This window comes from Salarias fasciatus, chromosome 16 (assembly GCF_902148845.1).
Source record: "Salarias fasciatus chromosome 16, fSalaFa1.1, whole genome shotgun sequence".
Classification (NCBI taxonomy): domain Eukaryota; kingdom Metazoa; phylum Chordata; class Actinopteri; order Blenniiformes; family Blenniidae; genus Salarias; species Salarias fasciatus.
The window spans coordinates 1,459,384-1,483,984 of record NC_043760.1 but is presented as its reverse complement, the minus strand read 5'-3'; the positions used below and the strand labels follow the sequence as shown (position 1 = coordinate 1,483,984).

Genomic DNA, 24,601 nt, shown 5'->3' with positions numbered 1-24,601 from the left:
ACGCTCCCGTGCCGCCTCGGCTGGTGGCTGCAGTTCCCCACAGCGCCTACCGAGCAGCACCCAGGTACATTTTGTAAAGTTGCCTTAAGTCCCTTTAACATGAGGAATGTTTATCTGCAGATTTATTATGAATCCAACTGTGAAGCACCGTGTAGCACCATGCTAACAGCACCATGCTAATATCCCCAGGCCCCCCCGGCAGACAGGCAGGATGGTGACTGGGCTCTGGGGCCTCCCAGCCTGCTTCTACCTCCGTTTGTCAATATCTACATGTACACACCAGACAACAGCAGAAACTCAGTAAAGGCCGAAGAGTCGTCTGATGATTTTTTTTTAATATAGCTTCAATCAAAGATGATTTTCATCTGAATCATATTTACAGATCCGTATGTACAGTGGTCACAGCAGGGGGCGGGGCGGGACGGACCCATCCAGCAGGGGGGTGTGCATAGCTCGGACATGGATACACACACACACACACACACACACACACACACACACACACACACACACACACACACACACACACACACACACACACACACACACACACACACACACACACACACACAACACACACATACAATAAATATGCAGAACATGAACAATCCAGACAGACAATGATGTGCACTGGTCGATCCTTTTGGAAAAGTTTCACCTCAAAACACACACACGCACGCACACACGCACGCAGGCACGCACGCACGCACGCACGCACGCACGCACGCACACAGCCTCTGGAGTCGTGGCTGGTTCAGGTGTTTTCCCAACTTTAATTTATCAAAGAGGCCAAATTTGACAAAATGCTGCAGAATCATATTCAAAAGAGGATTTAAAAACTAAACTCTCCCTCCTGTTGGTTCAGGACTCTCAGTGAAACATTTGGCTTCCTGGTTTTCTGCTGAACCTTATTTTATCTATTTCAGTGGTTTCCTTCCCATCTTCACAACATCTGGATGTGTGATGCTTCAGTGACTTCAGCCTCTGCCTCTTCCTCACTGTTTGCTGTGTGAAGAGTTAAAACGCTGGCTGCTCTCCGGCTCCCCCTGCAGGAGACTCACAGTACTGAAGAAATACCAAGATAATCTGAAACGTTGGATTTTCTGGAAATGAGAGAAAACGTTGACTGCACTGATGGAAACGTGTCACGGCGGCCCTGCCTACAACACACACACACACTCTGGGAGGTGTGTTTAAGAGCCAGCAGGACAGAGGGAGTTCCTCACGGAGGTCGACCAGCTGAGAGGCTCAGGGCGACACACACACACACGCACACACGCACACACGCACACACGCACACACGCACACACGCACACACAGAGACACACACACAGAGACACACACACACAGTCCAGGTACAGTACTGGAGAAGCGGACCGGGGCTTTGGTGCGTGGTGGAACCATCCGGACTGTTTTCCTTCAGCTGGAAACGGCGCCGGCGTGACGGATCAGTCCGCTGCTGTATTTATATTTAGAACTATAAATCCATCCGATGAGCTTTGTACAGTATGGCAGGAAGGAAGAGGAAACCGCAGGAGGGTGTGGTCTCTTTGGCCCCTCCCCCCCTCCAGTGATGTGACGTTACATGCTTTGGGGGGTGAGTCCATCCCGGCGACCTGCGGCGGTCTCAGACATGGACTCACGGTCCCGCCCCGCCCCGCAGTGGCGGAGTCCGTCCAGGTGTGTTTGGGGCGGGGCGAGGCGGGGCGGGGGGCGGGGTCAGTCTGACAGGAAGGGCGCGGTGCCGTCCGGACGCCGGGGTCATGTGGCGTTGACCTCCATGATGTGGTCGTCGGCGGCGGGCAGCACCAGCACCTGGCGGGCGTGGCTGTGGTTGAAGACCTGTCCGGGGCTGAAGGGCTCCAGCCGCGGCATGGCCACGCCCCTCTGCTGCTGCTCGCCGCTGCCCACCGAGTGCACGCTGCCGCGGCTGCGGATGCTCGCCGTGTCCGCCTGCTCGTCCAGCGTCTTGTCCAGCAGGGACAGGCTGTCGTTCTCCACGCAGCTGTCTGGGGGCGGACAAGACACGGAGACGTTACCCAGAGCGCACCAGGGCGCGGAGCGGAGCGGCGCGGCAAGGCGGGAGGCTCACCGGGGTCGGGCTGGATGGCCACGGCCGCCGTGTGCGGCAGGTACTTGAGCACCTTGATCTTGGGGAAGGGCAGGTGGCCGGCGAACAGCGGCATGACCTCGATCTGCAGCCGGTGGGTGGCGTTGGCCGTCAGCGGCATGGACACCATCCCCGAGCTCTTCCCGCACACCGCCCAGTTACTGCTGCTGTCGGCCACTGGGGACAGGGAGGGAGGGGCGGCGGCGAGCGAGCAGCCCGGCCGCCACGCCGTCAGCTTCAATACGCTCCTCTAACACAACAGACGACTCCAGCAGCTCTGATTCTGTTCTGACTGATGGTTTTCTGACCAGAGAGTTTTGCTCCACTGATCTCAGCTTTTTCAGCCTTGCTCGGAATACAGCGCCTTGCTCGAGACACTGTGGCGGCGTCGTACCTTCATACATGAGTTTGGTGGTTCTCAGGCCGTCGGCGTCCGTCTTGCTGTCCTCTGCCAGCTCGCCGTCCACCGGCTCGCTCAGCCGGGTGATACACACCTCCAGACCGCACAGGAAGCCGGAGCGGCAGTGCTGCTCGCCGGCGGGAGGCAAGATGTCCGCCCGGACACTGTACAGCGTCTGTGGAGGAGGAGGAGGAGGAGGAGGAGGAGGAGGAGGAGGAGGAGGAGGAGGAGGAGGAGGAGGAGCCAGAGGAAGAGCGAACTCAGGGTCTATTCATTAACTCCGTCTCGTTCCTCTTCATGGAGACGCAGCAGCCAGACTGACGCTCTGTTTCAACCATGCAGATTTCAAACTATCCAACAGCTTCAGAAATGTGTTGATAGGAAAAGTTAAAACCAGAGTTCTGATGTGTTTCGCTGCTCATTTGACGCATGATGAGAGTAAAAGGAGGGGACTGAGAGCAGGAGAGCTGAGAGAGCAGGAGAGCAGGAGAAGGTCTGGTGGGTTCAGGTCACGTCGCAAACAAAGAGCTGAGGTCGAATCACAGGAGAGCTTCTGTTGGGTAACAGGACCAGGCCAGAGGTCGTAAGGTCAAACACATGAAGGTGACAGTGACCCCTCGACCCAACCTGGTTTAACCTGGTTAACTGAGGTGACAGACTCAGTGTGTTGAAGGAGCGTGTGTGTGAGTGTGTGTGTGTGTGTGTGTGTGTGAGTGTGTGTGTGTGTGTGTTGGCTCACAGTGACTCTCTCCAGCTGGAACTGGTAGTGGAAGGCTTTAGAACCCGAGACGTTCCGCTCGCTCGGGGAGAAGCTAGCCGAGAAAACACACTGGAGGCAGGAGGGCAGGTCGTCCTTCCACCTCACCTCCCACAGGCAGAAGACGCTGTGTTTACTGCACAGCAGCTGCACACACACACACACACACACACACACACACACACACACACACACACACACACACACACACACACACACACACACACACACACACACACACTTGTTAAAAAACAAGGAGCAACGATGAAACATTTCAGCATTTTTTGATGAAGATGTAGAGAAAACGTCGAGAACCCCCCACCCCCCACCCCCCCACCTGGTGGTTTTTAGTGTTGAGTGACTGCAGCTCCAGAGTCGTCTCCTGCTGCTTCTCCGTCAGCTTCACCTCCGACAGCGTGAAGTTCACGTCCGACACGTTCTGCACACACACCTGGATGTACTTCCTGCAGGCCAGAGGTCAGAGGTCAGGGGCTGATGCTGAGTGTGTGTGTGTGTGTGTGTGTGCGTGTAGACTGGACACCGACCTGTTCCCCGCAGACAGCAGAGTGTGTCTGGTCTTGAAGGGGATGTAGAAGGTGAGGGCGAGCAGCGTGGAGTAGATGGACCAGGGACAGTCGATGGACATCTGCAGGTCAAACAGCTGATTCACGTCAAAGCTCCACAACAGGAAGCGGAGCGGCGGCGGCGGCTGTCCTGCTCTCAGTGAACACTGGAGGTTCTGGAGAGCCTCGCTCATCTCTCACAGCACGGAACACAGAGGAACTCTTCCTCTGTGTTTCATCTGAATTCCAAACTGATTCTCAAAAACCGTCAAAGGAAAACAGGCGGAGCCTCACCCGCTGGTCGATGGCGGTCATGGGCGTGTCGGGATGGCTGTAGCTGCGCGGGCGGTGCCGGACCTCGCCATTGGTCAGCCTCTCGCTGGCGGGCCGCTCGGCGCCAGACGGGATGACGCACAGAACCTCCAGCTGGAACTCCAGCGTGTGGTAGGGGGGCGTGGCCGGCAGGCTGATGCTGGTCACCTTCTCCGACGACTGGATGGACAGGACGCTCTCCCCGACCGGGTCTGAGCACCGACAACCGCAGGGTGTCAAACATAGGGCCCGAGGGCCACAACCAGCCTGCAGAAAGCAGCAGCGAACTGACCGTGGGCGGGGCTCCGGATGTGGGCGGTGCAGCAGCTGGAGGGCAGCAGCGGCATGGAGTCGCTGTTACTGAGCTGCAGGGCGTCGCCCTTCTTCACCGAGTAGTGACCCGTCAGCAGCGTGAACTTCACCGTCTGAGGGAGGCCGGCCAGCAGCGGCTCTGGACACACACACACACACACACACACCCCCAATGAGTGACACACAACACACACACGTCTGCATCCGGGCAGCTGCTGGAGTCTCAGCTGGAGAACCCTGCTCTCCAGCCAGAGCTCCGCCTGTGCTGCTGACAGGACGTTGACCTTTGACCTTTCCGTGCGTAGCCCTGACTGTGGACCCGGCCTGCTGACCTGACAGCGGCTCCACGGTGAGCTGCGGCTCCTGGGAATACACGTCGTAGCGGACCGACGGGTAGATGTGCGGCAGGACGAACTGCACCTGGCCCACCGTGGCGCACAGCTGGCGCAGGGTGTAGGTCCCGGGCTGGGCGCTCTGCGGCGGACACACACGGCCGTCAGAAGAGGAGGGCGTGGGTGTGTGTGTGTGTGTGTGTGTGTGTGTGTCTTACCGGGGCTGTGAAGGTGATGCTGTTGTTCCCGGGCTCCAGCGTGACGTCCTGCACCCTCAGCACCTGCGCCCCCTCCTTCATGGCCACGGCCGGCGGGCTCACGCAGTTGGTCGTGTCCGGCGGCGGCGAGCCGCTGTCGTGCCGACGCATCAGCAGGTGAGTGTTCTTACACACCACGCCCGTGGAGTTGAGGGAATTGTCCGTGGGACTCCGGTCCTGGATCTCGTCCAGCTCCAACACGGGGCAGGCGAGCGAGGAGGCGGCGGAGTGGGCGGAGCCGTGCGGCCCCGCCGAGGAGCCGCCGGGCCTGAACTCAATGGTCCCGGGCTTGGCCGGTCTCTTGGCCCCCTTGGGCCTCCCCAGAGTCCCCCCCTGGTCCACGTCGAAGTGGACGCTGGCCACCAGCTGCTGGATGCGCACCGCCACGGGCATCAGGCAGCGCAGCGTGAGCTCCACCTGCAGGACGGCGCCGGAGTGCACCGACGCCGTCGCCGGGCGGAACTGCAGCCGCGTCAGCTGAGTGAAGACGCTCATGCTGAGGGTGACTTTAGGAGCTGAGGGCGGAAAGGGCACGGTCAGCCGGGGAGGTCAGGGGTCACATGGTACTCTAACATCACGATCATCAACACACTAAACACAAAGCTCGCTGCTTCTCGCCACACAGCACGGCAGCCAATCACATTTCCTCTGCTTTAACCGATCCTGACTGATGGAATCGTTCTTTCATTCCGTCCACAGAGCAGGGGTGTTCAACCTGTGGCTCTGGAGCCACATGTGGCTCTTCAGTCTCTCTGTAGCGGCTCCTTCAACACATGATCCATGAATAAATTCAGTTTTAAATGATGAAATGATTCGTTACTCTGGTTTGAAAAGGGATTCAAATAAGTTTTAAGTACATTAGGAAAAATCAGAACCACAAAAAATGGGGGAAAAAATGATAGAACAGCTTAAAAAACCTGAAATGTCTCCAATTTCATAACATAACAAAATGAAATATGGCAGGAAAAAGCATAGAGAACAGTTTAAAAAGAGGTCAAATGGATAAAACAACTAAAATGTCAAAACTGCCAACAAAAAAGCTTGAAAAGAACAAAACTGTTAAAATGAGGTAAAAAAATAGGTTGAATGTAATAAAATGTTCTCTGTTCTGAGCTGCAGTTAAACTTCATGAATGCATCATCAGCTCTAGTTTTGTGAAGCTTCCTGAGCTGCACTCTGCTCGTTTTAAAGGTTAAAGGTTCTTTACGGTTCCCGAACTGCTGGACTTGATGGAAAGTCACTAAAACGGCTCTTCTGGATTTAAAGGTTGCAGAACCTGGTCTGCAGGCACGTCGCAGTTGATATAAAGATGAATTAGAGATAAAATATGTCACGCTACTCAAATGGAAACTGTTTTGGCAGAGCTGTGTTTTGAAGCTAAGTTAGAAGACGAGGCCTGCGGCGTGTCACAGACAGGAAGTGTGTTCTGCTGCAGCTTCCTGTTGGTTCCGTCTTGCTGCTCAGTCCAGAACCGAACCAAACATGCTGCTGGACCTGACACTACGGGACTCCTTCAGCAAAGCAGGCTGAACTACTGGAAAGGCTTTTTTAATTCATTTCACGAGAACAAGGCGCAGTTTCCATGTTGGGCCACTAGTGGGTGCTGTTGGTTTTTTTTTAAATGAAACTAAACACAGTGGGACATTTCCGTGGCTCTGAGAAATGCCGTGGTGTAAACAGATGCTGAAAACTCCATGACGGTTTTCCTGACCCTGATCCGGACGGGCGGCTGAGTCCCACAGGTTCTCACTTACACTGTTCTCCGGACCTGGCGGAGAAGCTGAGGATCTCCTGGCAGAAGTGCTTCCTCTCCTCCGTGCTCAGGTTTCCGTCTCCGGCCAGCAGGGCGCTGGTCTGCAGGTATCTGCACGCGGCGGTGAAGGAGGGAAAACTGCCGGAGTGGGGCAGTGGTTAGCTCTCACGCTTCACGGTACTCGGGTTCAAACCGGTTCACCCTGCGATGTGTGTCTGATGAACTACAATCCCCTGAATAATCTCCTGAGAGCAAAAACAAATCTCATCGCTGACTTCAACAGTTTGCAGTAAATTAGAGAAGGAAATCTGGTGACTGACTTTAAGAACAACAACCTGGACTCCACAGAGTTTGTTAAGTTTTTCTAAAAATAGATTTAAAGTAGAGAAACAGCTGAAACCAGCACAAAGCCTTGTTTTGTTTCTAGTCCTAACAGAAGACATGGAGGACAGCGGAGACCAGGGACCAGTCCTCCACCGAGAGAAGCCTGCGGTCTGGAAGGATACTCCTCCGTCCTGCCCAGCAGCTTCTGGCACTCGGCGATCTGCCTCCGGGTGTGGGTGACGGGGAGGCTCCAGCCCTCCGACACGTAGGACTTCAGGGCCTCCTGCAGGAACTTCTCGGCCCGCTCAGGGTCCCCCTTCCTCCTGAAGACACACCAAGACAGACAGCTGAGCACATCTGGAAAGAAGAAGAGGCTGGAACAGCTTTAAGAACCTCCTGATCTGAACACTCTGAACTGCAGGTGGAGCTGAGGACCATATTTTAGTAGACCCAAGCTGCGCCTGTCCAGAAAATTAAAGGTACAACACACCAGCTGCTGCAGCTCTCTGACCTCCGGCCCAGCTCTCTCAGGTGAAGCACACCTGGCTGCCGTGACGGCTCCTTCCTGGGATCTCATACAAGCTCGAGGCCCATCTTTGGGCCACGACCCCATGGTTGAGAATCTCTACTTTAGACCTGTCTCTGTTACGCCACAGCAGAACCAGCAGAAACCAGCAGAACCAGTAGAAACTGGACATCACACAGCCTGAGCCTGAATTACCGTCTAATTGGTTTTTTTTTGAGTTAGTAGAGATGAGTGAAGACTCGTGCACACATGCACACGTGCACGCCCTGCAGAACCAGAACGGACGAGACGGTTCTCACATGTAGAACTCAGCCAGGCTCTTCCCCACCAGGCGAGCAGACCGCAGCCGGCCGATGGCTCGGTACATCTCCATGGCGGCGTGGGACAGTTCCTGAAGCGGGGACAGACAGATGGAGAAGACAGACGCCTCCATCAGCCGAGGTTCACCCCAGGGAGCCGGAGGACGTGCTTTTTTAGGGGACTCACCAGGTAGTGGCGCTCGAAGGCCTCCACCGACGACAAGGCCTCCTTCAGCTTCTTGTACGGGCTCTGCAGACTGTTGACTGGAGGACAGGGGTCAGGGGACAGGGGACAGGGGACAGCCCTTCAACACACCGAATGGAGGTCAGTGTTCTTCATTAACATTTAATCAACATGGCTGCCTGAATGAGCTGGTGCTGGCTTCACAGCCCGAGGCAAGACGGAGCCGACGCTTCGCCTCTCGCCTGCAAGCAGGCGGCGACAACACAACTTTCAACATTTATCAGAAAACACAACACAGCTGCCAAGTTCTGCAAAACACTGAAGACTCTGTCCCGATATTCTATCATGGATTAAAACATTATACAGTTCTCCAATGGCAGCAGTGCGGACCAACAACAATATTTCACCCGACTTTGCACTAACTCGTGGGACCAGGCAGGGATGTCCACTCTCCTCTCTCCTTTTTGCAATCTCTATTGAGCCACTAGCTTTAGCCTTACGTAGCAACAAGGACATTGAAGGTATTACAAAAGCAGGGTTGGAATGCAAAATCTTGCTATATGCAGACGACATGTTGCTCTACCTGTCTGACATATCCTCCTCTCTTCCCCCGACCTTAGATCTCTTAGATAAATTTGGTAAGATCTCTGGGTATAAGATAAACAAACAAAAAAGTGAACTGATGCCGGTAAATCTAACTACAAAAGAACAATCCTCTGTGCATCCAATACCCTTTAAGGTTTGCAGAGAAAAGATAAGATATCTGGGTGTCTGGGTCACACACAAATTTAAAGATCTTTTTGATGCAAACTTTCCACCTTTCCTGTCCTCCCTTAAGGAGGATATAGACCGATGGGGCCTGCTACCACTATCTTTGGCAGGTAGGATTAATTCCATCAAAATGACTCTTTTGCCCAGACTTTTATATTTGTTTCAATGCATTCCAGTCTATTTAACCAAAACACTTTTCATTTCCCTAGACAAAAATCTATTGTCTTTTATTTGGAATAAAAAGAAGCCCCAGATACGCAAAGCTGTATTACAAAGACCTTGTCAGGAGGGAGGACTAGGTTTACCAAATTTTCAGTTTTACTACTGGGCTGAAAATACTAAAAAGATTTCCTACTGGCTGCAAAAAAAAAAAACCCTAACTAACCTTAACCCTGTAATGTCTCACTTAGCACTTTGTTATGCTTTAGCACTCCATTCCCCGACCCATTATCTAAATATTAGTGCTGTCAGTTTTAATCGCGATTAATCCATTGAGGTCTGCCAATTGGGTCAAAGAAAAGAACTAGAGGATAATAGTGTTTTTCCTGACATTGGGACTGATTTATGAGGATTAGATTCTTCATTGCGATTAATCTCTACTTTAAAAAAGTTAATTGTTGACAGGTTTCCATGAATTAATCATGATTAATTGCGATCAATGCGATTAAATTGCGATCAATGCAATTAAAACTGACAGCACTACTAAATATACATCCTGCTCTGTTGTCCATTCATTAAAAATTTGGAAACAGTTCAGACAGCATTTCGATATCTGTCATTTCTCGTCACTTTCCCCTATTTTAGGAAATCCTGTTTTCACACCCCCTCTGACAGATGGTTTATTTAGTACGTGGCCTCAATATGGGATCTATTCTTTTAATGACCTGTTCATTCGTGGAATGTTTGCCTCATTCGAGCAGGCTATGCTGAAGTTTGGCCTTCCCAGGTCCCATTTCTTCAGATACTTACCGATTCGTAGCTTCACCTCGTCTAACATAGTTCATTTTCCCTCAACACCCCCACAGACACTGACAGATTCTATTAATAATCTCATATCATCTCAAAGGAGCAAGACAGGGAATATATATTTCATATTAGTAAATGAAGAGCCCACAACCCTTAACGACCTTAAAGGAATACTCCAAAGATTTTGGAGCCACGCCCTATCCCGATCATTTACACAGTGAGATAAGCTCATCCATACCTTTTTTGTGGCTGTGCGTCCAGTGGCTGGATCCCAGCTGTTAGCATCGTAGTTCGCTTAGCTCAACTGCGGGAGGTGAAGAGGAGTCAGAGCCGGACTGACGAAAGTGGACAAAATCATCCTTTCAGTGGTCCGCGGACGGCGTATTAGCACGTGAAGTAAATTCGAAAGGTTATAAAACATTTTAAAACACGTGTTATCTTTTCAATCCGTTAAAATAACGTTGTGATACACACAGACCTGCGCATGCGCAGTGCTCCGTGGAAGGATATACCGGAGCACAGCAGTAGAAGCCATAGACTCAGCCGCTGTTGGGATTTACTTCACGTGCTAATACACCGTCCCCTGGACCACTGGAAGGAGGAATTTGTCCACTTTCGTCAGTCCAGCTCTGTTTCCTCTTCACCTCCAGCAGTTGAGCTAAGCTAACTACGACGCTAACAGCTGGGATCCAGCCACTGGACGCGCAGACACAAAAAAGGTATTTGAGCTTATCTCACTTTGTAAATGATAGGGACAGGGCGTGGGTCCAAAATCTTCGGAGTATTCTTTTAAAGGCCAATGGGAAGGAGATCTTGGTACAGAAATTTCTGAGTCTGTATGGTCAGAAATGATGAAACAAATATATACATCCTCAATTTGTATGAAACACACTGTTACGTAGTTCAAAATTTTCTATCGATTGCACTGGACCAAGGCTAAATTGTCAAGGTTTGTGCCAACCATAAACCCCATATGTGATCACTGCAAACAATTCCAAACCACTTTGATCCACATGTTTTGGGAATGTCTCAGTCTGTCCAATTACTGGTCACTGATTTCTAAGTTGCTCTATGAAACTATAGGACTCGTATTAGAACCATCCACATTTCTCGCTCTCTTTGGGGTGGTGACACAAAAGGAAGATATGAATAAATATTCCCAAAACCTCCTGTCTTTTGCCACACTAATAGCCAGACGACAGATTCTGATTAGATGGAAAGACTTCCATCCTCCAACATTCAGACAGTGGATTAGAGACATGCTTCATTTGATTAAGTTAGAGAAAATCAAGTGCACAATAAGGGGGTCTGCCGATACATTCGTAATGATATGGCAACCTTTTCTCAGTCAAATTGATGTGTTAAGTCCTGATAACTTTGTGGATATATAACCCCAGGGGCCTATGAATACAACAAAAAGCTCTGAAGAAAAGCTGGAGGATTTCCTGAAATGTACCCTGTGTTCATATGTCTGTTTATGTCCTGATTCAGACCTCTGAAAATTGTAACTACAGATTTCTTTACTCTGTCTCACCTTTTTTTTTATTTTATTTTTTTTTTAACTCCCTCTCTTTTGTCTTCCAATTGATAAGTTCATTACTATATGGGTGTTGGGGGGGTGCGCTTTATTGTATTTTATTTTATTGATTTATGTTATATAGTTCACCTACTTGTATCTCTATAGGTACTTTCTATATACTATGGTTACATGATTGTAAATTGTTAAAGATGCACTGCAAATTACTAAAGACACCTTGTTAAAAAAAAAAACAGTGAAGACTCCTGCAGATGACAGTCTCTACATTTAACACACAATGAGTGAACGCACATACATGTGGCCTTCTAATGTACTGTTGCCCCGCCGTAATGAATGATGTGCAGGCAATCTTCAACAGAGGCTGAAGCCCAGCTATTCAGAATTTTTTAACGGTAATCCATTTGATTGTGGTCAGTTTTACAGCACTTTAACAGAGATTTCATCTCACACCACACTGTGTCGATATTCTGGATCTCAATGGAAACATTCCTGATTGACACACGATGGTGAGATCCTGATAAAGAAGATGCAAACTCAGAAAGGCCTGAAGCAAGAGACTGAAGAGTAAGTGATGAATAAAGCTTGATCTCCTCCTCCTCCTCCTCCTCCAGAAAGACCTGAACCCTCCAGCCGCTGGCACTCACCCGTCTCGGGCCTCTCGTCTCCCAGGCCGGCCAGCAGGTCCACCGTCCGGTTCAGGTCCTCAGACGTGGGTCCGCTCTCCGACACCAGGCCACACAGCTCCCCCAGAGACTTCAGCTGGAGGTCAGAGGTCACGTCAAACCAAATACATGAAGGTCAGAGAGCAGGGACACATTCAGGGTTCATTTTAAAAGACGTGTTTTCCTTTTCAATGCGTTAAAATAACGTTTTGATACACAGACCTGAGCATGCGCAGTGCTCCGCGGAAGGATATACCGGAGCACAGCAGTAGCAGCCATAGACTCGGCTGCTGTGCTCCGGTATATCCTTCCACGGAGCACTATGCTTGTGCAGATCTGTGTGTATCAAAACGTTATTTTAATGGATTGAAAAGAAAACACGTCTTTTAAAAAGTTTTATAACCATTCGGATTTACTTCACATGCTAATACGCCGTCCCCTGGACCACTGGAAGGAGGATTTTGTCCACTTTCGTCAGTCCGGCTCTGTCTCCTCTTCACCTCCAGCTATTAAGCTAAGCTAACTACGATGCTCACAGCTGGGAACCAGCCACTGGACGCAGATAAAGGTATGTATGATCTTGTCTCACTATAAAAATTATAGGGATAGGTCGTGGGTCCAAAATCTTCGGACTATTCCATTAAATGTGAAGTGACGGCTCTGTTTCGCCGGTCCGCCTGCTGTGGGCGGCGCCTCACCTTGTCGGTGGCGTACGCCCAGAGGCCGACGGTGTGGGAGCAGTTGGCGGCCAGCTGGGCCTGGTCGCAGCAGCCTTCGATCCGGTGCAGAACCTCCAGGCAGCTGAGGAACACCCAGCAGTCCAGCGCCCCCTCCACCACCGACACCTGGAACACAGAGGGACGGGGCGGTCAGCGGGGGGGGGGACCCGGGAACCCGGCCCGCCGCGGCGCCGCCGTCTTCACCTCCAGCAGGCGCAGCTCCTGGACGCAGTTGTGCAGCAGCTCCAGCGCCCGCTGGGTCACCTCCCAGGGCCGCTGCAGGAAGATGAGCAGGGTGCACTGGCGGGAGAACAGGTAGCTCCGCAGGTCCAGCAGGCTGGCCTCGCCGCGCTGGATGCCGTCCCTCTTCTCCATGTCGATGGGCCTCCGCAGCAGCAGGCCGCTCCAGCTCCGCACCGCCGCGCAGAACGAGCCCAGCCAGTTCGCCGTGTCTGAAACCCAGACGGACGGAAACCCCAGCTGATTCTGCCGACCCGCTCGCTCAAACGTTGGCGGCGTCCCGAGGGACTGCGACCTACCTCCGGCCCCGAAGTTCAGGACGTACTGCGTGAAAAGGGCGTCCAGCTCGTCGTACTGGACCAGGGCGTCCTCGAACTGCTGCAGCATCTCGAACACGAAGGCCAGCTCCTCCTAACAACCAGACAGCGAGTCGTCACACGGCAGATCCAGCACGCCGGTCCACACACTGACAGCTAAACCGGTCCGCCGGTCCACACACTGACAGCTAAACCGGTCCGCCGGTCCACACACTGACAGCTAAACCGGTCCGCCGGTCCACACACTGACAGCTAAACTGGTCCGCCGGTCCACACACTGACAGCTAAACCGGTCCGCCGGTCCACACACTGACAGCTAAACCGGTCCGCCGGTCCACACACTGACAGCTAAACCGGTCCGCCGGTCCGCCGGGCCGGACCAGGAGAGTCTGAACTGTCATGACTCTGGAGGAAACCACTGTTCTTGCTGCGCGTCTACTGAGCATGTGCAGGACTCCAGCCGTGGAGGCGGAGTTTTAAAAAAGTTGCGTTTTCACGTTTTCTGCAGAAACATTTTCATTTTCAGGAAGTCTCCCCTTCAGAGGTGTTAATAAAGAACATACAGAAAGTGTTCTGCTTTCACTCGAACCCGCCGCCGTGCAAACGGGACCGGAAGCACTGAGCGTGGCGTGGGCCTGAAGACCCGAACCCGGAGCACCTGGACCATGAAGTACTCGCAGAAGCTCCATCCCGGCTGGGTGCGCTTCTCGCGCAGCGTCCGCATGTCGTCCTCGAAGCGGCCCAGGTTCTTGGTGAAGGACATCAGCAGCAGCGTCCGCAGCTTCAGCAGCAACGAATTCCAGGACTCCTGCGACCGGGACGAGTCCTTCAGGGGGTCCGACAGGACCACACACCTGGGAAGAGGCGAGGGGCTCTGAACGGTTTCCAGTACGGCTCAACAAATAACATCCCAACCTGCTCCTGCCGATTCCAGAATAACCCCGCCCCTCCCCCCTCCCCCCGCCGGGCCACGGAGCCTCACCTGTCGTTCTGCTTGTTGCAGAAATCGCTGCGGATCTTGTCCACGATGGACGAGCGCGGCAGGATGTTGGGCTTGTTCTTCTTCTTGGTGTCGTTGGTCTCCACCACGATGATGACCCAGTCGGGCGAGCTGTGCGTCCGCAGGCTGTTCTGCCAGCGCGTCATGTCCTCCTTCACCGAGCTCTTGTACGACTCCGTGTCCTGCAGAGGAGGCGTTCGGTCAGCCCACGCCGTCCGTGGCGTCTCGTTGACAGAACACAGAACCCCAGACGGTTCCAGTGTCTCCCAAGACCACCACGGAGGCCTGGGACTCCCATTTCTAGATAACATGTTAGGGTCAGGGGTCAGGGGTCAGGGGTCAGTTAACCCTAAAGGCCCGTCCATGCTTCACATGTCCGCGTGGGTGCGCGTTGCGCGTTGGTCCGCGTGACGTAAAAATCGTCATGAATTCCTGTCCGCTAGGGTCCGCGCGGACCGGTCCACGGACGTCCGCGCAGCAGCCAGAATTTGAGACCGCGTTGCGCATTGCGCGCAGGTCGCGGAAGTGTACGCCTGCGCCAGAGCGCCATAGCAAACAAAACATGACGGTAAAAGTGAAAGTAGACGGAGCTCCAGCCTGATGGCTCCACTTAAAGACACCGAAAGAGTGAAAACCTCGTGGAAAGAGAGAGAGACTGTCTGGAGGGAGGAGAAGGTCTGCAGACAGAAGTGAAAAAGTAACTAATCGCTCCGGCGCCGCCCCGCAATTCAGAAACAGAAAAAAAAGGCTAACTAAACTTTAATACTTAAAGATAATGTACTGACAATGTATGTGCTTAATTTTCTCTAAATAATCCGTAATAAAGGAGCAGATAAACAGTCTGTAGAGCCGGAAAAGCTTGTCGAGGCTGCGTGGATCACCGCGCCTGCATGAGACGCACAGCTGAGCTCAAAATGTAGCATGGGAGAAAGCGCGTCCGCATCGGTGGTGCGCGGACCTTCCAAAGCGGACGCGGAAACGCGTACATGTGAAGCATGGACGGGCCTTAACTCCACTGCGAGCAGATGAAGCCCCAGGATGATCTGTGCAGGACACCCAAAAAGGCCGGCAGCCCAGGTTTGGAACAACTGTTTGGACAGGAGTAGTAAAAGAGTCACAGCTCCTCTCAAATCCATAAACCCTGGAGGTTTAACATCGTCTCATACTGAGAATACTGTCGGTCAAGAAGCGCTTTAGACCAACGGGTGGCTGCTGGAGAACGCTCCGTCTTTTCACTACATCAATAAAATGAAACTCAGGCTGAAACTAAACATGTTAAAACGGCTCAGGAGACGTTTGAACTGCTGCTCGTCTGTTTCCTCATCAGAAACCGCCTGAAGAATGAAGAGGAGCAGGTTTACGCTTCCTCTGAACTCCTCCACCTCAGAGAGAGGGCGAGAGAGGCAGAGGGCGAGAGAGAGAGGGCGAGGGACAGAGGGCGAGAGAGAGAGAGGGCGAGAGAGGCAGAGGGCGAGGGACAGAGGGCGAGAGAGAGAGAGGGCGAGGGACAGAGGGCGAGAGAGAGAGAGGGCGAGAGAGGCAGAGGGCAAAAGAGAGAGGGCGAGAGAGGCAGAGGGCGAGGGACAGAGGGCGAGAGAGAGAGAGAGGGCGAGAGAGGCAGAGGGCGAAAGAGAGAGGGAGAGAGAGAGAGGGCAAGGGACAGAGGGCGAGAGAGAGAGAGGGCGAGAGAGGCAGAGGGCGAGGGACAGAGGGCGAGAGAGAGAGAGGGCGAGGGACAGAGGGCGAGAGAGAGAGAGGGCGAGAGAGGCAGAGGGCAAAAGAGAGAGGGCGAGAGAGGCAGAGGGCGAGGGACAGAGGGCGAGAGAGAGAGAGAGGGCGAGAGAGGCAGAGGGCGAAAGAGAGAGGGAGAGAGAGAGAGGGCAAGGGACAGAGGGCGAGAGAGAGAGAGGGCGAGGGACAGAGGGCGAGAGAGAGAGAGGGCGAGAGAGGCAGAGGGCAAAAGAGAGAGGGCGAGAGAGGCAGAGGGCGAGGGACAGAGGGCGAGAGAGAGAGAGAGGGCGAGAGAGGCAGAGGGCGAAAGAGAGAGGGAGAGAGAGAGAGAGGGCGAGGGACAGAGGGCGAGTGAGAGAGAGGGCGAGGGAGAGAGAGGGCGAGGGAGAGCGAGAGAGGCAGAGGGTGAGAGAGAGAGGGCGAGGGACAGAGGGCAAGAGAGAGAGGGGGCGAGAAATAGAGACAGCGAGGGACAGAGGGCGAGAGAGAGAGAGGGTGAGGGACAGAGGGCGAGAGAGAGAGGGTGAGGGACAGAGGGCGAGAGAGAGAGAGGGCGAGAGAGGCAGAGGGCGAGGGACAGAGGGCGAGAGAGGCAGAGGGCGAGAGAGAGAGGGCGAGGGACAGAGGGCGAGAGAGAGAGGGCGAGAGAGGCAGAGGGCGAGAGAGAGAGAGAGGGCGAGGGACAGAGGGCGAGAGAGAGGGCGAGGGACAGAGGGCGAGAGAGAGAGAGAGGGCGAGGGACAGAGAGCGAGAGAGAGAGAGAGGGCGAGAGAGGCAGAGGGCGAAAGAGAGCGAGAGAGGCAGAGGGTGAGAGAGAGAGGGCTAGGGACAGAGGGCAAGAGAGAGAGAGGGAGAGAGGGCGAGAGAGAGAGCGAGGGACAGAGGGCGAGAGAGAGAGAGGGTGAGGGACAGAGGGCGAGAGAGAGAGGGGCGAGAGAGAGAGAGGGTGAGAGAGAGAGAGGGCAAGAGAGAGAGAGGGCGAGGGACAGAGGGCGAGAGAGAGAGGGCAAGGGACAGAGGTCGAGAGAGAGAGGGCGAGGGAGACAGAGGGCGAGAGAGAGAGGGCGAGGGAGAGAGGATGAGGGAGAGAGAGGGCGAGAGAGAGCGAGAGAGGCAGAGGGCGAGAGAGACAGAGGGTGAGAGAGACAGAGGGTGAGAGAGACAGAGGGTGAGGGACAGAGGGCGAGAGAGAGAGGGTGAGAAATAGAGAGGGCGAGGGAGAGAGAGGGCAAGGGACATAGGGCGAGAGAGAGAGAGGGCGAGAGAGGGGGTGAGAGAGAGGGCAAGAGAGAGACACAGGGTGAGAGAGAGAGGGCGAGGGACAGAGGGTGAGAGAGACAGAGGGTGAGAGAGAGGGCAAGGGACAGAAGGCGAGAGAGACAGAGGGCGAGAGAGAGGGCGAGAGACAGGGGGCGAGAGACAGGGCAAGAGAGAATGGGCGAGAGAGAATGGGCGAGAGAAGGAGGGCAAGAGAGATGGAGGGTGAGAGAGGGGGTGAGAGGCGGAGGCGAGAGACTGACGGCGAGGGACGGGGGCGAGAGATGGCGGGCGAGGGATAGAGGGCGCAAGACAGGGGGTGAGAGACAGAGGGCGAGAGACGGGTGAGGAGGACGGTCGGCTGCTGGAGGGTCGAGTCTGAATCAGTCAGGAATGAGAAGAAGGGAAATGATGTGATGAGTCAGCTGTTATGCAAGGGGACACTGGAGGGTGTGTGTGTGTGTGTGTGTGTGTGTGTGTGTGTGTGTGTGTGTGTGTGTGTGTGTGTGTGTGTGTGTGTGTGTGTGTGTGTGCGTGTGTGTGTGTGTGTGTGTGTGTAGCCCTGATGTTCAAGGTTCTTGCAGAGTGGCGTTGGACGGTGGAGACCAGCTGAGTCCAGCTGAAGACCTCCTGTCCTCTCAGCTCTGCTGCTGCTCTGAGTTGAAACTCTCACTGCAGGAATCAGAGTGAATGGATCATCCTTTACTGTCAACACTTCCTGAACATGTGGGTGGACGGACGGACGGACGGACGGACGGACGGACGGACGGACGGACGGACGGACGGCTGCAGAACCTCAGCTGAATGAACCGGAACAGTCTTGACTGCCCGTTGCTCAGGAATGGCCTCTTGTTTGGGACACTGTGGGTTTGTGGCCCGTCAGGCAGACCCCCCCTCCCCCTGCTGACCTCTGACCCGCCTGCTGCCGCCGCCTGTGGCTGTGAGCAGCAGGACGAGGAGGAGCAGCTGAGGACTGTGGACTCGGCCCAGACGGCTCCACTGCTGCGTGTCTGAAGAGGTGCTGAGAATCCAGAGTGACCTCTGAAGACACGCCGTCCCCGCTGGTCTGAGACCAGTCCTGCCTCCCGCAGGAAGCGCCATGAGTCACCAGCTGACCGCAGCACTTCCTGAATGCCGGCAGCTGCTCGGTCAGCAGCAGCACATTCCCACTTCACTTCCTGTTTGCTCCCCGTGCACAGTGCACGTGGCGCCCGGCGTGCTGTCGGTACTCACGCAGCAGTCGGTCCAGTAGATGTGCAGGAAGGGGAAGGTGAGCAGCGCCTTGTTGCCCTCCTTGGGGAGGAGCTCCTCTTTAAACTGGACGAAGTTGGCCTCCAGGTGGATCATCTTGGGTGCGCGGCCGTACGTCCTGCACAGATGGACAAGAGGACAAGAGGACGGACAGAGTGTTGAAAGTGAGCCCGATTAAGAATCACTGGAGCCTGAAATGAAAGGTTTGAGCAGCGATGGCGCCGCCCTGCAGTCTGGGGGAGAACCGTCGGGCATCGAACCAGATGAAGAGCCAGACTCCAGCTCTCCAGAGTTTATTACATCTACTCCACTCTGACATGAGCATCGTTACAATCGGATAAAAGTTTCTTTTACTGGAAAATCTCAGGTATCGTCACAAACCTGTCTCCACCCTCATCCCACCTGGTCTTACTGCAGCAAATACTGTCAAAATAAAAGCCCAGTGAGCCCTGCCAGCTGATCGAATCCACGCCGAGATTCCGCCCACGCAGAGGAGCCGTAATGCAGCCATCAGTCATCGATCACACACTATTAATAAATCAACCGGTAGAACCAGCGAGGCTGCGTCATTGTTTAAATAACTCCGGCGGAAAACAACAGAGGGAAAAGAAGCGCGTCTGACTCTGCACACGAGGCAGACCGTTTCCTCTCAGATTCATCAAACGTTCTCTGTTCTGTTCTGTCTTCGTTTAATGGAAGCAAAAACGCAACTCTAATCCTCCAGTCTTCTTCTTCTGCTGCTCACAGCCTTTTTATTCGATTGATATAGAACCGCTGGGCAAAGATTCCCAGATTCATCCACTGTGTGAGTCAAAAAAAAGCTGTTGAGCTCTGAAAACCCCGTTTGACACGACCGAGCTCCAACCTGAGAGCTGAAGACTCTGATTTTTCATCACGTTGGATCCTTTTTGTTCACACAGAAGCTACGAAGCTATGAGTCGCCGCCTGGGATGCTAACCGCGTCGCCTCAGCGGTACGGCCCCCGCCGAGTGAGCGGGCGCCAGTTTAAAAACAAGAGATGAAGAAGAAAAGACGAAAAGGGCAAGGCATGCTGGGAAGCGGGAGGCCCAGGCCAGACGGTGAGAGCTGCTCTGAAGCGTCCAGCTGGACGCCTCCCGCCGGCGTGGAGCCTCGTGAGTTTGCACGTTTCCCCGGGATGCTGACAGCGTTGATGAGCGAACAGCTGAGCGGCGGCTCCGGACTCACCTCCTCCACTCCATGGGCTCCCGGGGGAGCTGCTGAGCCAGCGAGGTGTAGAGGGACGTGAACAGGGCCTGATCTCCAGCACCTGGACGGACAGGGAGACAAGAACCGTCAGAGAGCCGGGCTCAACGGCTCAGGGCGAAGACACACAACACAAACCTGGAGAGGAAAACACAGCGCCGCTCGACACGGCCTTTAAAACACAACACCACCCCTAACAGGAAGTGGCAGAAATGTTGAAGACATGTAGTTTCCATGAGGGGGCGCTGTGGGGCGAGAGGCTGCCGCACGATGAAGACGGATTGTTATTATGGCGACTGTAATAAAACCAACGTTGTGTTTCCAGCTGTTGTGCGATGGACACAAAACACGACAGAACTTTTGTGTGTTCACACCTCAACATGGAAAACGTCGGAACGGGACACGCAGAACTTCATACACCATCAAAACACACGATATCAGATCAGTTCTCACTCCTCCACAGCACAGTCCAGCTGAAGCCCACAGGTCAAACATGGAGATCGAACGACAACAAAACCATAAATAAACACTCTAGAGAGTAGAGTGTGTGTGATTCAGTTATGGGGAAACCTTCAGTATCAATCACTCACATAATCATGCGCCTGACTTCGCATAAATGACGTGATAAATATTCAGGTCAAAATATAATTTATCTGAACTGAAAGACCTTCTTTCACTTCAAAAACCAAACGTAAAAGCATGAGAAGCCTTCCTCCATGAGCCTGATCACATGTATTGAATATAAACCACGAGGAGAATTAACTCGGCTGCAGAGACTGGGACGGAGCTGAAGGATCATGGGACGCAGAGGTTCAGTCAGGACAGTTTCAGTGTGGACGGACGCCACGTCTCTTAGCGTCTTTAAAGATGGACAGCGAGACGGGAGAGTCCAGCCAGAGTGAGGGACACGCTGATCTGTCCACAGGGAGACTGCTGCTCCCAGAACTCTGATCTCAGGCGTGTCGTGAAGCCGAGTGAACTGTGAGCCTTTTCAGCGGGCTGACAGGAAGAACCGCAGCTATAAAAAGCTCGTTAAGACAAACTTGGACTGCATTATCTGTCTTCTTCTCGTGACTGTGACGATCCCTGTACCGCTGACAGCAGCTCCAAAAACACAGGAGGCCTTTAGCTGGAAGGAAACGCTGGACTCTGCTACAGCTGACCGGGAGGCCACAGGCGGGAAAGAACAGACAGCCGGACCAGAGAGTCATGAGCACACGGGCAGAACATGCAAACTCCAGACGGAAGGATCCCGGGGTCCAAATCAAACATGAGCTCCGCCATGTTCACAGGAATCCACTCAGGCCAGGAGGAGGCAGCTTCAGCTCTCTGATGGATGGATGGACGGAGGGGTGGAGGGAGGGAGGGATGGAGGGATGGATGGAGGGGCGGTTTCTCTGGATCTGCTTGGCCCTCCGTCCTCTTTCCCTCCATCCAGGTGTCTTCAGGCGGATCCAGTCACATGGGAGTCTTTTTCTTGTCTTTTCAACCTTTTTTGTTCACTGAATGTTTCCCATCATTGACCAACCGTTTCTCACCACGGCAGAAAAATACGAAGAGTGACTGTGATTAAGGCAGATCACACTCCAGAGGCTATATCTTCATCTGTGGCCACGGGTCTAAAACATCTAATAATCATCGATAATAAAGTGTGTTTTCATCAACGGACTGACGCTGAAAGTAGGCCATGAAACTGAGAACAGAGGCTGTTCTGTAAAACACAGTCTGGATGGAAATGTCCTGGAATGACCTGCAGGATGCAGCTGGAGCGAGTCCTGCTGGTCCAGAGTCCTGCTGGTCCAGAGTCCGGCTGGTCCAGAGTCCTGCTGGTCCAGAGTCCTGCTGGTCCAGAGTCCGGCTGGTCCAGAGTCCTGCTGGTCCAGAGTCCTGCTGGTCCAGAGTCCTGCTGGTCCAGAGTCCTGCTGGTCCAGAGTCCTGCTGGTCCAGAGTCCTGAACCCCAGCCAGCGAGGCCGTCAGAACCCAGACAGCAGGGCCCAGCAGCGTTTACATGTGTAATAATAGTGCATGACAGTGAGAACAATGGCGGAGAAAATCATCTGTGTGGGATGAACCTGAGAGCACATCCATTTCACAGCATATCTGTCCAAAAACACCCTAAAAGGTGAAGTTACTCCAGGTTGGGGTTTGACGATGCAGTTAGTTCAGCATAAATCAAATATTTTCTTCACTCCACGGCTGTTTGCTGGTCACTGGATCGTCTGTTCAGCCGTCTCAGGTGAACCTGGACCATGACTGCCTCTCGTCACTGAGACACGACGCTGAGAACTGCTGCGTTAAAATATGTGAACTTTGAATGTTTGCTGAGCTGCGATCAAACACCGGCCTGCAGAGCAAACAGCCGTCGGATCCCCGTGACGGCGTGAGGCAGAAGACGCCGCCGCCCGTCCCAGGACGAGCAACGCGTGCCTCACGCCGCTTTTCAAATCTAAACATGCCTGATCTGAGGGACGTGCACGTCCACACAGCAGCGAAAAAGTGGAAAAGCAGATTTCTGACAATAAGCAAAGTGTGTCACAGTGAGGTGAACAAAAGTCACTTATTTATGGAATTAAAACACTACTTTCTATCTTCCACAGTATACTACACCTTTTGCTGTTGCAGCAACATCTTTAACACACACTTTGCAGAAGACTGAATACACTCCAATAAGCAGCAGGCTTGAAGCATCCATGCTCCACATGGAGCCTGCCTGCACTCAGCAGCAACCAACGGCGCCAGAAGCATCAGGATGAGAGGAGAATGATGTAAAAAAAGTCAACCATCTCTGAGAAACTGCAGAAGCACTAGAAAAAACAAACTGCAAATCCCGAAACACAAAGCCATCAACATCTGATACTGAAATGCTTCTTCATTTAACTCCGATTATATCCTTGAACGTCCCGGGTTGCCATGAGAAGCTCTCACAGTGCTTCATTCATTCTGATCACGCAGGAAACATCTTCAACATGCAGGGTGTCACAGGTCTGTACCCTGTCAGGTGCGCTCCAGCTCCCGGGGACTCCCTGCAGAGCACACTGACTTGGGTTCCAGCTGACAGCGAGTGGAGAGCCGGGTACACCCTGGAAGGCTGCCGGGGACCCAGGGCTCACGGACAGTTAGTTTAGAGGCGCCTCGTGAATTACGAAAACATGACTTTGGAGTAAAAGGTCAGGGAGAGAACATGCAACCTTCAGACTGTGATCCCTGCAGCAAGAACTGAACTCAGATCTGGCTCTGAGGCTGCAGTGTTAACCGGTAAAACCAATGATGACGAACAGCAAGGCGTGTTGGAGTGGAGACACACATCTAAACATGTCAGCAGGAGCAAGACGTGGAAGTGATGGCGGCTCCTGGGGACGCCCTGTCCTGGTGTCTGAGGTGCCCTGCAATGCTATTCACTCTTCTGAGTGTCTACAGGTAAGATCCTGGAGGTTTCAATACAGTGTGTGACTTGACAGACATTTAAAACACATCCAGGATCCAGATATCAAGATTGCATGTTAGCGCTTATGTGTGTGTCGGTGAGAGAAAGCTGCAGGGAGGCTGTCCCTGTAGGTCTGGGAGCCAGAGTCTGTTCCTTCATGTCATCATTCACCTGTCACAGCTGGATCATCTGACCGCAGCATCGAACAGGACTGCCAAGCCTCCAGTGAAACACAGCAGGTCCCACATGACCCGCTGGGCAGTAAAACCCTGCCCAGAGCAGTCAGCCCTCCGGGGGGTCAGGACTTCAGGGAGCGGGGGTCCGCTCCTGGACGCGGCTAAAAATGGATGAGGCTGGCACCCACGACCACCGCCACCTCCCAAAATAACCCCCGAGAGACGCCCTCGTTAGACTCCCAGGGATTTATGAATGGCAAACGGGCCCGGGACAGCAGACACCATGCGCAGGACTGAGGGAAGCGTGGCTGTTCGGCGGGGAGCAGACACAAACCCCCCCGACCTGCAGCCAGCAGCCGCGGCGTTACCCCGTCAGCTGGGCCTGGTTCTCGGTGTAGCTGCCGGCGAGCTGCAGCACAGCCGCTCAGCACCACACACTCAAACAACCGCGTTCTTCATGTGAGAACAGAAACACACTGCAGCCCCGACGAGCTGAAAAAGCCCCGTTAATGAAGAGACGGACACAAACCGCGTCTCCGAGCAGGCTGGGGGTGACAGCTAGCTTAGCCCGGGCGAGCTAATGGACGCAGCTAGCAGGAAAAACACGTCTGCTTTCAGCGAACACTCACATGTTACAATCGGCTTGTTTTCCATGGTATAGATGATCGGCTTTTCCTCTTGACACTCCATAGGTGTTAGCGGTAGAGCTCCATGAAAGTGACATACAAACAGGGCTTTATTATTAGTAAGTGCTTATGTATGCAGTTGTGTTGAATCGATGGGGCCTGTGTCCCCACAGCAGTTCCGGGAAGTGCGTCAGCCTGTACGTCACCCCGTGCGTCAGCCTTGCGTCATTAAAGGGCCAGCGCGCCTTTTCCCGCGTTCTCTTCATTTATGAGCAGAAAATGGCATTAAAAGCCTCAATTCTACATATAAATCAAATATTTGTGTGATTACATACATACATACATACATACATACATACATACGACAATTGACAAAAGTTGTTTAAAAAGTTAAGGCAATATTGGAATAAACATTTTGCCAATAAATAAGTAAATTCTGACATGACTGAATTAGCATTAAAAGGCATTTGAAATGCAATGTTAGAAAACGCGCATGCATTCACACACAAGTTTGAAGATGACAGCTATAGTTGTCATCATCATTCACAAAGGACTCAAACTATGCGACAT

At 53.3% G+C, this 24,601-nt stretch overlaps 1 protein-coding gene across 1 annotated transcript; it reads right to left on the bottom strand.

Annotated features, from left to right (window-relative positions):
- Positions 1-322: 322 nt before the first annotated feature.
- On the bottom strand, positions 323-24,214 carry trappc10 (trafficking protein particle complex subunit 10). Its single transcript, XM_030112737.1, has 23 exons — positions 24,035-24,214; positions 19,787-19,868; positions 18,563-18,698; positions 14,324-14,523; positions 14,000-14,195; positions 13,324-13,435; positions 12,989-13,236; positions 12,764-12,910; positions 12,048-12,162; positions 8,133-8,209; positions 7,946-8,037; positions 7,303-7,443; positions 6,798-6,907; positions 5,005-5,558; positions 4,787-4,928; positions 4,435-4,593; positions 4,125-4,354; positions 3,813-3,913; positions 3,605-3,731; positions 3,250-3,414; positions 2,505-2,685; positions 2,093-2,287; positions 323-2,009 (listed from the first exon to the last, which is right to left on the bottom strand). Exons 1-23 carry the CDS (start codon positions 24,093-24,095, stop codon positions 1,762-1,764), a joined length of 3,819 nt encoding a protein of 1,272 aa, XP_029968597.1. The 5' UTR covers positions 24,096-24,214; the 3' UTR covers positions 323-1,761.
- Positions 24,215-24,601: the final 387 nt, after the last annotated feature.

Bases quoted from the DNA above. Each gene is read 5' to 3' on its own strand.
- trappc10 (XM_030112737.1), bottom strand. From the start codon at position 24,095: ATGGAGTGTCAAGAGGAAAAGCCGATCATCTATACCATGGAAAACAAG. The intron at 18,699-19,786 runs GTGAGTCCGGAG...CCATCTGTGCAG, and splicing joins GAGCCCATGGAGTGGAGGAG to GACGTACGGCCGCGCACCCA. The intron at 7,444-7,945 runs GTGAGAACCGTC...GTGTGTCTTCAG, and splicing joins AGCCTGGCTGAGTTCTACAT to GAGGAAGGGGGACCCTGAGC.